Below are 10,747 nucleotides of genomic sequence, written 5' to 3' on the forward strand. Positions count from 1 at the left end.
TTCCATGGAAAATTAAATTGAGTTTAAAATTGGACTCAAATTAGTCTTGGTATACGACTTCAAATCAGAGTTGAAATTGGATTTAAATTAGACATGAAATTGGACCTAAACTTGGACCTTACATTAGACTTGAAATCTGAGGTGAAAGCTAGGGTGAAAGCATGGATGAAAGATTAATTAAATTAGACTTAAATTAAATTAGATTAAATTAGATGAATTACAGCAAAGATTCGTTAATTGGGCGGTTCTTTAGTTGGGTGTTCGCTAATTGGGTCATGCTCCGGCTCCAAATCGTACCAAAAATTGGACTTCAAATTAGTCTTGATATACGACTTCAAATCGGAGTTGAAATTGGATTTAAATTAGACATGAAATTGGACCTTACATAGGACTTGAAATCTGAGGTGAAAGTGGAATTAAATTAGACTCGGAATTGGACTTAAAATAAATTACAGTAATGATTCGTTAATTGGGCGGTCCTTTATTTGGGTGTTCGCTAATTGGGTCATGCTCCAACTAAGAAAAATTCTATCGAATTTTCAAGTTTAGAAAATTTCCATCAACTGTCAGTCGGGGAAATTAGCCAATCACGATTCGATAGCTAGACTGAGCAGTTGTGATTCAATTTAACGAATTCAGGCTGTATTGGACATGAAATCGCACTTAAATTGGACTTTTGACCTGGAAATTCAATTTGAAATTAGGCTTGCAATTGTACTTCAATGGGGCTTGAAAATTCACTTGAAATTGGACTTGAAATCGGTGGGAAAATGGAAATTTAAATAGACTAGAAAATGGATTTAAAATAGGACATAGAAATTAGCGCTTAATTGAGTTTTAAATTGCAGTTGAAATTAGAATTGTATTTGGCCTCAAAATCGGGCATTAAATTCACTTGATATTTATTGGACCTAAAATCGGAGAAAAAATTGGAACTAAATTAGACCCGGAATTGGACATAAAATGGGACATTAAATGGAGCACACCAAATTAGACTTGAGATCGAAGGTGATAATATAATTAAATTAGACTCGGAATTAGACTTAGAATGGGATACTAAAGCAGACCTAAATGGAACTTTGAAATTGAACTTGAAGGATGATTTAAATTTGAAATTAGACTGAAGATTGGACTTGAATTAGACTACGCTAGAAATTGGCTTTAAAAAGGGGCATTGAAATTGAACTTGTGATTAGACTAGACATAAAAATTGACTTCTATTCAAACTCCAAATCGTACTTGAAAATTGACTAAACTAGTCTAGAAATTCATGTTAAAATTGAATTTGAAGCAGTATTTATTTTACGCATTTAATTTTCTTATCGCTTATTATTCAATACCGAGCTATAGAATTAACAACTCCGGTTGCATGCTGAGAAACTATTTTGTTATACATTAGATTTGTTATAGGGTAGGCGGGGCCTTGGCCCAGTCTGGGCAAGCCAGTGGTAATATACCGTCGTTAATCGCTAGTTTGTATTCAAATTGCATACACATGTCCAAAGTAGCCCTACGTTTCCAAAGAAACCCGGCATGACGGTAGTTTTTCACAGCTCAGGTCCAGGTAGTCTTCCTATCTATTTTTGAAATAAGCGATGACCGGGAAAATTGTCAGGGAAAATAGGTGATCATGAATTTATTGGGCGTTGTTTTCGTTTATATTTCCATTAGCTATGCCCTCGTGAAAGCGACTAAAGAAATGCTTGAGCTCTTAAGCAAATATATACTACTACATACGTGCTCTAACGTTCTATTAATTGAAAGTTATTAGAATTTTGAAACAAAAAATCTATTATTGATAACGCAGTATTTTATTTTATGTATTTATGAATCCATAGCAGGGATATTCGATAGAAAAACTATTTGTTATTATGTACTTGGATTGGTAAACACTAATCCAAAGCATTTATTTTGTTTCGCTCACTTAACCGCACGAGAAAATAATAAAAATTTTACACTGTTACCTGCTGGCAAAACGGAATTACTTCTTTCCCTTCTTCTCGGTGGCCGCAGCTGGGTTGGCTTCGTTCTCTGCATTCTCCTTTGCCTTCTTGGCACGGGCACCGAAGTGACGCGCATGCAAACGAGCTTGCCGGACAGCCAGGAAAGCGGAGAATTTCTTCTCCTTTTCGGTGATCGGGCGGTACTCGATCGTTGGCTTCTCGTTCTTGATCGGCAGTACCGGACCCTTCAGTTGAGTGGCCAATTTGCGTTCCTCCTCAGTGGCTTCACCCTTGCGCAGCTTCTTCTTCGGGTGAATCGGGAACAGAATCAATTTGCTGCGGTACTCCTTCAAACGTTGGATGTTCTGCTGACGGCTTTCCACCGATTTATTCTGACGGCGGGGATCGACCGCAATGCCAACAGTCTGGGCGAAGCCTTTAGTCAGACCGGCTCCCTGCAAATTGTGTCGTTTTTAAATATATGTCATGTTAAACGGAACCAAAGCAATCTTACCTTCAGTTCGGCAAGGGTAAATCCACGTCCAGCTCGGATCTTGGTGTTGTAGCGTTGCGATGGGCACCGCACAATTGGACGTAGCGGACCAGCAGCCGGTCGGGGAAATACAGCCTTAGCCTTCTTAATACGATTTTGCCTGCGACGGTATTTGCGTGCCGGCTGGTTAAACCAGGTACGGATGTGTCGCTGCCAGTATTTATGGAAGTGACCATTCGAAATCATATGATTTCCCTTCACCATCTTGAATTGATTTTGTTAGCCTTGGCTCTGCTGAAAAAAGAAATTAAAAATTTAGAACCTTGTTATAAGCTTAACTAGACAAACAAAACAAGCTAAATCGTTCAAACATAACCCAATTTCGACTCAAATTTACGAAAAACATGAAAACTTCTAAACGTTTTGGGATTAAACAAATTTTTGCTACTAAACTATAAGTTTTTTCTGATAGATTCTATTTTCGTGTTTACGGAACTTGCCACGACCATGAAAAGACCATCGCGCTAGATCATGTTAGATTCAGTACAAAGCCAATCCAACATGAGCTACATTTTTTGTAAACATTTGTTTCCTCCCATAATTTCACTAAAGCAACACAACTTTCATAGCTTAAACCACGCAATACAACACAATGCATAATAAAATCTATAAAGAAAACTGTTTAACACAACAAGTGATGATTTTTCCCAAAAATATTTAAAAATTTTATCGCACCTTCACAAAATGTGTTCACACAATCGTCGTACAGGCCGGAAAAGAGAGAGTTGAAAGAAGTCAGATTTGACAGCCGATGCTGTTTGTCAAATACAAACTTGACAGCTGTACTGTTTCCGGCTGTGCGATGCGCGTTGCAAGATTCCGCACTTGGTAAGAGAATAAAAAAACGAGGGACAGCTCAAATTCGACTTGGTTGTTGGCAAGGGGTTTCCAACAGCAATGATTACTACGCACCTTTGAAAAAAGTTACTTTTGATTACTTTACTGATTACCTCTGATTACCAATAATCAATCTCTTGTGATTACTATAAATTTATCATGATTACCAATGATTACTTAAGATTATCATTGATTACTCTACCTAATTAATTCGAAAATGATTACAAAAGTAATCTCTGATTACTACGCACTTATACGCCTTACTGGAAACCCCTTGGTTGTTGGTTAGCACGATGGAAATCTCGGTGCGCCAATCCCGAATAAAATTGAGATTTTATTTTTAAAATTCTTCTTCCAATTACTTTGCGTTCATTCTCGTGCTGACAATATTAATCATTTGCGATGACGGCATTGCATGTGGTTATGTCCGATAATCGTTCGATTAATCGAGTAATCGATTAGAACATGGAATAATCGAATAATTTGTAATAGATATAGAATACTGCCGGCACGAGTAGGATTCCTTCATCGAATAGTTCAAAGGGGATAAAAAAATGCGAATAATCCAATCCTAAAGAATATATATACACAGGTACTACCCAAGCAGCACCATTTGTTGTATGAAGGGTTACGCAACTATAATTGAAACATTCAAGTATGGTAAAAGTTCGCATCAGTTACATTTATCGAACTGCTATGTGATTGAAAAAGCGCAAGAGGTGGAGCCTATATGCAACCAATTGTTACACATATGTTTTATGAAACATCATACATAATCATTTTCAAAATCATTTTTAAATACAGTGGACCCCCGTTCGTTTGAACGATTTCTCATGCAAACTAACGGGGTTAGCTTTTAATTTGAACAACTGGTAACCCTAAATATGCTGGAGCTTGTGTAAACTGGCTGCCCTGCTCTTTGTTATTGTTTTGGTGGTTTGATTCAGTGGCAGTTGCAAGCAGCGAATATTTCATTCTCCGATCAGATTTCTACCATAATCGTTGGGAAAGCGCATTGTGAAACAGATTGAACACGCTAGATCAGTACAAACTTATCGTGTTTATGTGCATTGTCTGCGTAAGCAAATGATGTCATATTGAGTATGACATTTGAACCATTTTTAATTTGCAAGTCGTGCAAACCAACGGGGTTCAAATTAAAAAGTGTTCAGATTAAAAACGGTCAAACGAACGGGGGTCCACGGTATACAATAGTTATCCTTACTAAGTTGTACCACAGAGAACAGACCTACAGGTAATCGACAAAAAGTGTGTAAAAGGTTTTTATGTAATCTACGAGTAATCCTTCAATAGAGCACCCCTAGAGCAGTAAGTGGCAAACTAAATCTTGATATCGCTGCCATCGCTGCTATGTAACTCCAGCACAAAGAAATATTGACAAAGGTACATGGATATTTTTTGATGCGTTTGGCAAACTATTTCTCTGATTACAGCTTGGTTCGACCCATGCACCTTCCAGCATTGGACAAAAGATAGGAGTCACAACGACAACTTGTTAACCATAACTACCTATTACCCCCCCCCCCTTCCTTTCCACCCTTCCCCTTCATTCCCGAAAAAATCCTTCTTCATTACTTTCCCTTACCGTCCCTTCATCAATTGTAGAATCATCGTTTCAAAAATAAATATTTAAACTATTTCTGGAGGGCGCTACCACACAAAACCGCAGATTTTACACACAAAAAGTCGATTACTTCCTTTGAGCCTGTTAATCTCCCAGGTAACCGCTAAGCACTGAATTAAGCTTGAAAGCTGCTCTATATTTGCAAGTTACATGCTGCCAGATATAATTCAGCATTGTCAAAGCATAGCAGCTTTAAAATGGCATTCTCAATGCTGAATTAATATTTACTTGAAGCACTATGAAAAGCTGATTAGATGCTCTAAGCAAGCTTTATTGCCGTTACCGGCATCAAAAGAGATTTTGAACACTGCTCACACTTGCAGGAAATCTCCTTGCGAACGTACGCGTGATAACAGAAAAAATGCTTCCCTCTCTTTTTGTCTTACGCAAAATCCTGCACCGCCGATTGAATAAACATCAACACGAATCTATAGGGCATATGCATACGGATAATATGCAAGAAATATTTCTATACATGTATGCCATCACATAAAAAGAAAATAAAAGGTAGGTAATTCTCCCAAAGCGCAACTTATGGAAGATATGTGAAAAACAAAATTTTTCCCTCCATTCCGCCTTGATAAGCAAATCAAACAACCGAGTTAAGAATTTCGGTAATTTAAGTAGAGCTATTGGCAGCTGACTCGCAACTACCGTTTACAGATCAACTGGTAAAGGCGTTGCCCTACTCCTCTATTCCTATTCCTATCGACAGATTGGCTGGCGGTTCAATTCTAACCGAAAAAGAAAATAACAAACATAACAGAGAGGGAAGATAAAAAAAAGTATGTACAATATATTTTTCGTATTTTTTTATGTTTGACGTTTTACCGTTACGCAACAGGCGTTACATTTTATGACTTTTGTAAAGCTCCAAGCACTAATGTAGCCGGATATTTCGCCAAAACCGGCTTTCTAGCAGCTTTTTATAGGCATATTGAACTATGCTGCACGATATGGTGTGCACCATAGGCTAATAAAAAGCTAGATTTCTGCTTCTTTAAGTGCTCACTGGTTACTTGGGCTGTTCTCTATGCTAATACTACATTATTCCACAGCTTCCCACGAAATGCTTTCGTCCGAAAATCTGGAAAAGTTTATGAATAGAGCGTCACATACGGACATGAAAAACATGTTCATTTGTTTCAGACATTTTGCGCCGTCGAGTTTAACACATATTCAGAAGGTATTTCTGCGGTGTAAATTAGTTAACAACAGTCAATTATAATTCTTGCTATTCGTTTTATGAACACTACATTTTGTTTTCTTTTTGCAATTCCTACTATCAAAACTGCAAACCCGTGATAAGCGGTTCAAGCGATACCAACTGAAAAACTATCGCAAACGTTCGTGAAATCTAAAGTTTTAATGCAGAATCTTTCAATATCGGGGAATAAATCGTCAAAATTGTTGCTACTGCCCTGCCAAGAACCATCCTTGCCAAGTTGATAAGCGTACAAACAATTTAAGCAATAGCGATATGTGTAATTTTTTGCATCCCGCATTTTGCACCTTACTGGACACCGCAGTCTAAAAGTGCGACTGGCACAAAAAGTGCGATGATGCGAATGCTGTGAGTAAGAAAGAGAAAGACTGACAACTGCAATGTTGCTGTTTTGTTTTGTCATATACATTGGCGTTAGAGAAAATAATCTGGATTAATCCAGGTACAGCTGCAAAGCACAATATAAAAACCACTTGTTTTTCATGTCGATACATTCGCTGTAACATAAAGATTCAAAACATAGGGAATCGAAAATAAAAATTCTTTGATTTTAGGCAAAATTTAAAAAAATGTGCAAATCTCCATATAAGCACAGACAAACAGACTCGCGATAATTCCATCGTCCAATCAAAAACCAGTCAATTTTCAAAAAAGCATGTTTCGCAACATGGCCACACCGCGGCGCGCAGGTGTTGCTTTGAGTTTTCAGTGTAAAACCATTCAAATGTACAAAACCCTACAGGATAAAACCGTGCAAATGCAAGCTACTCCGCAACATGCATAACAGAGGGTGCTAGTGTGCAAGCAAAATGTGCGGGACGATGGTTTTTAAAGGATTTTCTTCTAAGTGTCATGTCAGTTCGTCAGTTATATAGGTATCAAGAAACTTGAACTTTCATACGTCACAACCCAAGGAGCAAAACGGCAGCAGTTAAAAGAGCAGGTGTGGAATAAGAGTTGCGTGGTAGCATCCGGTGCTGAATAAGCGAATTTGCTGAAGTACGTGTTGTTTAAACGTTATATCCCACATTTTTGCTAGCTTCTAATCAACATCTACATGTTGTTATTTAAGTGTGGAACGAGAATCGAATAGGCATTGTGCAAACGTATCAGCAGCACACCTAAGAGCAGGTGTGGAATACCGGTCGCTTAAAAGCTTCCGTATCAGCTAAGAGCAATTGTGGAGAAAAAGTAGAATAAGAGTGGAATAAGCATTGTGCAAACGTTTCAGCAGTATTACAGAAAGCACGTGTGGAATAGTAGTGGAATAAGGATGGAATAAACGTGGCGCAAACGTATCAGCAGCATTGCTGACAGCACGTGCAGAATAAAAGTGGAATAAATGTTGCGCAAACGAATCAGCAGCATTGCTGAGAGCAACTGTGGAATAGTGATGGAATAAGGGTCGAATGAAAGTTGCGCAAACGTATCTGCTGGATTGTTGAGAGCAAGTGTGAAATATGTGTCGATTAATCGTCGTACAAACGTATCAGTAGCACCACCAAGAGCAGGTGTGGAATAAATAGTGCTTGATGGCAGCCAATAACACCAATAACTTGAATGACACTTTATACTTTACACTTTATAATTTATGTAAATAAATTTATATTAGGTACACTTTATTTTTTTTTTTACAGATTAAGAATAGAAAAAAATTGCATTACCACTTTTAGCAGAGACAAGTCTTTGCTGGTCGTGGCAATCCTTTTATTTGTTTCTGGACGGTATGTATCTTCTCCCTCGGCGTGTCGTTATCCCTCGTCCAAGGCAACCAGCTCTGCTTGACGCTTTGCGAGTTACTCACAATAGATTTGCTCAGCGAGATGAATTGCGTCGGGCTAAAGCCGCCAGAATTGTTATGGTCGGGTGGCATAGTGGCGATACCACCACTGCTGGTAGCGCCGTACCGTAATCGCGTGACCAGCTCCCGCTGCCGGTGCGCAAAAACCCCACTTCTGCTCGTGCCATCAACTGCTGCTTTTTGTTTTTTAGATGAAAAAAACTAAATCCGATCCGATGACAAATATACGTAGCGTTTAGCTCAGGAAGCAGTACTATCTGCTTAAACTAATGACGGGGTGACAATTCAAAGTACAAAGTACTATTCCTCTGCGGTACTGGCACGAACCACTTCTGCTGTTAACTAATCACTGCTGCTGCTAACTAATAACATCACTGCTAACTAACTGAAGAATCGCACACAATGTTCGCAGCTAGCCGAAAGTTCTGGATTTCCAGTTTTCAGTGAATTTCACTCAGTAGCACCGCTCACCGTCGTCAATATTCAAGAGAAAAAAAACTTTGCGTTGTGAGTGTGTTATGTTGCTTGTATTGCTGGTGGTACAAGCGAAATACTTTAGCACAAATAGTTTATTAAATGTTTAACACGTGCAGGATAAATACTTCTAAAGCAATCTTGTACAGCAGATGCCAAACATGATTTAAGAAACTACTCTTCAGCGCTTAAATGTATTTTAGCCCATTTTTGTTCCACGCTTGACAAACTTAAACTGGTAAATCCACATCGGCTAAAAACTCGGCGCCTGTCATCTGTCAGATTATCTCAGATGTGTTCGTCGATGGCTTCCGATCGTCAAGATGTAAGTTCGAATCCGGATGAATGAAAAAAGTATAATGGCAGGCTTGATAAATTTTGAGTCAACCAACGATTTCCTACTAAGTCTCTCATTAAATTATAAAAATACGAATACAAAAGTGAACATGAAAATAACGAAACCCACAAAATAAAATAACAGTAGCTACTTCCTGCATATTTTATTCTTTTTGCTTATCTAAATATTGAACTGCTGTGGAATAAACGTAGCTTCAGTGTCATTAGCAGCAGTTTAATAAACATCTCTATGCGTACTGAATAAACGTTTTACTATACGTTGATTAACAGTCATACAAACGCATCTTCCACGTCCATATTCAGCACTGTGCTGTTTAAATTCTCCAAAACCAACTGTATAAGCATTGAACAGAGGTGTTTAGATATACTTTAAAAGCAGCTATACAACATGTGCTGAATAAAAGCTGTCGGTGAAACGTTTAATAAGCAAAAATTGTTCCTTGGGAATGGACACCAATACTAATGCAGGGTCGAGTCGATAGTACCTTTCTAATAAATATTTTTTGGTTCACCTCATCATAACAACTCTTGTCACTAGTGTTTGACTGTATAGAGATTGCTGACATTTATCTTATGCACACTTCGCCACGTATACGTATACGCGATGTGTATTCATCATGAAATTTTTTTTCCATAGCGAAATCGTTTCGCGATGCACACAAACCACCAATACAGTCAGACACTAGCAACCCTTATTGGTGGTTTGTGTGCATTGCGAAACGATTTCGCTATGGAAAAAAAATTTCGCGATAAACACAAATCGCTTATATTGTACCTCGCAGCAACGAGTCCTACCTCCTACGCAAATTTTTTTTATTAATAATTATGCTGTACTTACTAAATACATTGAAAATATGCTCGTGGCAAGGAGGGGTGCAGTGAGGAGGCAATAACGAAAAACTGATGGTTCAAATTGCTAAATTGCAAACATGTGTGGCATACGCAGAAAATAACCACGCTAATAATTTTCACGTGGGACTCTAAATAGGTGGAAACTCCGCAATACGTATACGCGGCGAAGTGTGCGTGCGGTAAATGTCAGCAATCTTTACACGCAAAATAATCCACACGTCCTTTCCACGTGAAAAATCACGTAAATTTCTCTACAGGGAGTTACGTGACTTTCAGTTGAACGTTATTGGAAAATACAATAACATCCCAAAAGGCCAAAAAGGGCCGTGAATACAGAGTTCCCACGCATCATTTATTCGTTGACTTCAAAGCCGCATATGATACCATCGACCGGAAAGAGCTATGGAAAATCATGGACGAGAACAGCTTCCCCAGGGAGCTCATCAAACTGATTAAATCTACGATGGATGGTACACAGTGCTGTGTTCGGATTTCGGGTGGATTGTCAAGTTCATTCGAATCACACAGAGGGCTTCGTCAAGGTGATGGTCTTTCATGCCTGCTGTTAAACATAGCGCTACAAGGTGTTATGAACCGAGCGGATATCAACACGCGGGGCACGATATTCAACAAATCTAGTCAATTCGTCTGCTTTGCCGATGACATGGATATTATCGGCAAAACATCTGTGGTGGTGGCTGAACAGTACACCAGACTAAAGCACGAAGCAGAAAAGATTGGGTTAAAGGTAAATACGTCTAAAACAAAGTACAGCTAGCCAGCGGAACCGAGGTCGAACGACTCACTGGTAACGGCGGACAATGGTACCAGCCATGAGATTCGGAGGCGTATTATCAGCGGAAGTCGGGCTTACTATGGGCTCCACAAGCAATTGCGGTCGCGCAGACTAAGTCCCCGTACAAAGTGCACCCTGTACCAGACGCTTATTAGACCGGTTGTTCTCTACGGGCATGAAACATTGACAATGCTCGAGGAGGACCTGCGAGTGCTCGGAGCTTTCGAGCGACGAGTGCTAAGAACGATCTTCGGTGGCACACAG

At 39.0% G+C, this 10,747-nt stretch overlaps 1 protein-coding gene across 2 annotated transcripts; it reads right to left on the bottom strand.

Moving 5' to 3' along the window:
* Positions 1 to 1,854: 1,854 nt before the first annotated feature.
* Positions 1,855 to 3,248, bottom strand: LOC128741384 (60S ribosomal protein L13-like). Of its 2 annotated transcripts, none has more exons than XM_053837173.1 (3): positions 3,172 to 3,248; positions 2,458 to 2,727; positions 1,855 to 2,398 (listed from the first exon to the last, which is right to left on the bottom strand). In XM_053837173.1, exons 2-3 carry the CDS (start codon positions 2,698 to 2,700, stop codon positions 1,982 to 1,984), a joined length of 660 nt encoding a protein of 219 aa, XP_053693148.1. In that variant the 5' UTR covers positions 2,701 to 2,727; positions 3,172 to 3,248; the 3' UTR covers positions 1,855 to 1,981. The 2 variants fall into 2 exon arrangements, with proteins under 2 accessions (XP_053693148.1, XP_053693147.1); XM_053837172.1 differs by having other exon boundaries at positions 2,458 to 2,730; positions 3,172 to 3,232.
* Positions 3,249 to 10,747: the final 7,499 nt, after the last annotated feature.

Source organism: Sabethes cyaneus, chromosome 3 (genome assembly GCF_943734655.1).
Source record: "Sabethes cyaneus chromosome 3, idSabCyanKW18_F2, whole genome shotgun sequence".
In the NCBI taxonomy this organism is placed as follows: domain Eukaryota; kingdom Metazoa; phylum Arthropoda; class Insecta; order Diptera; family Culicidae; genus Sabethes; species Sabethes cyaneus.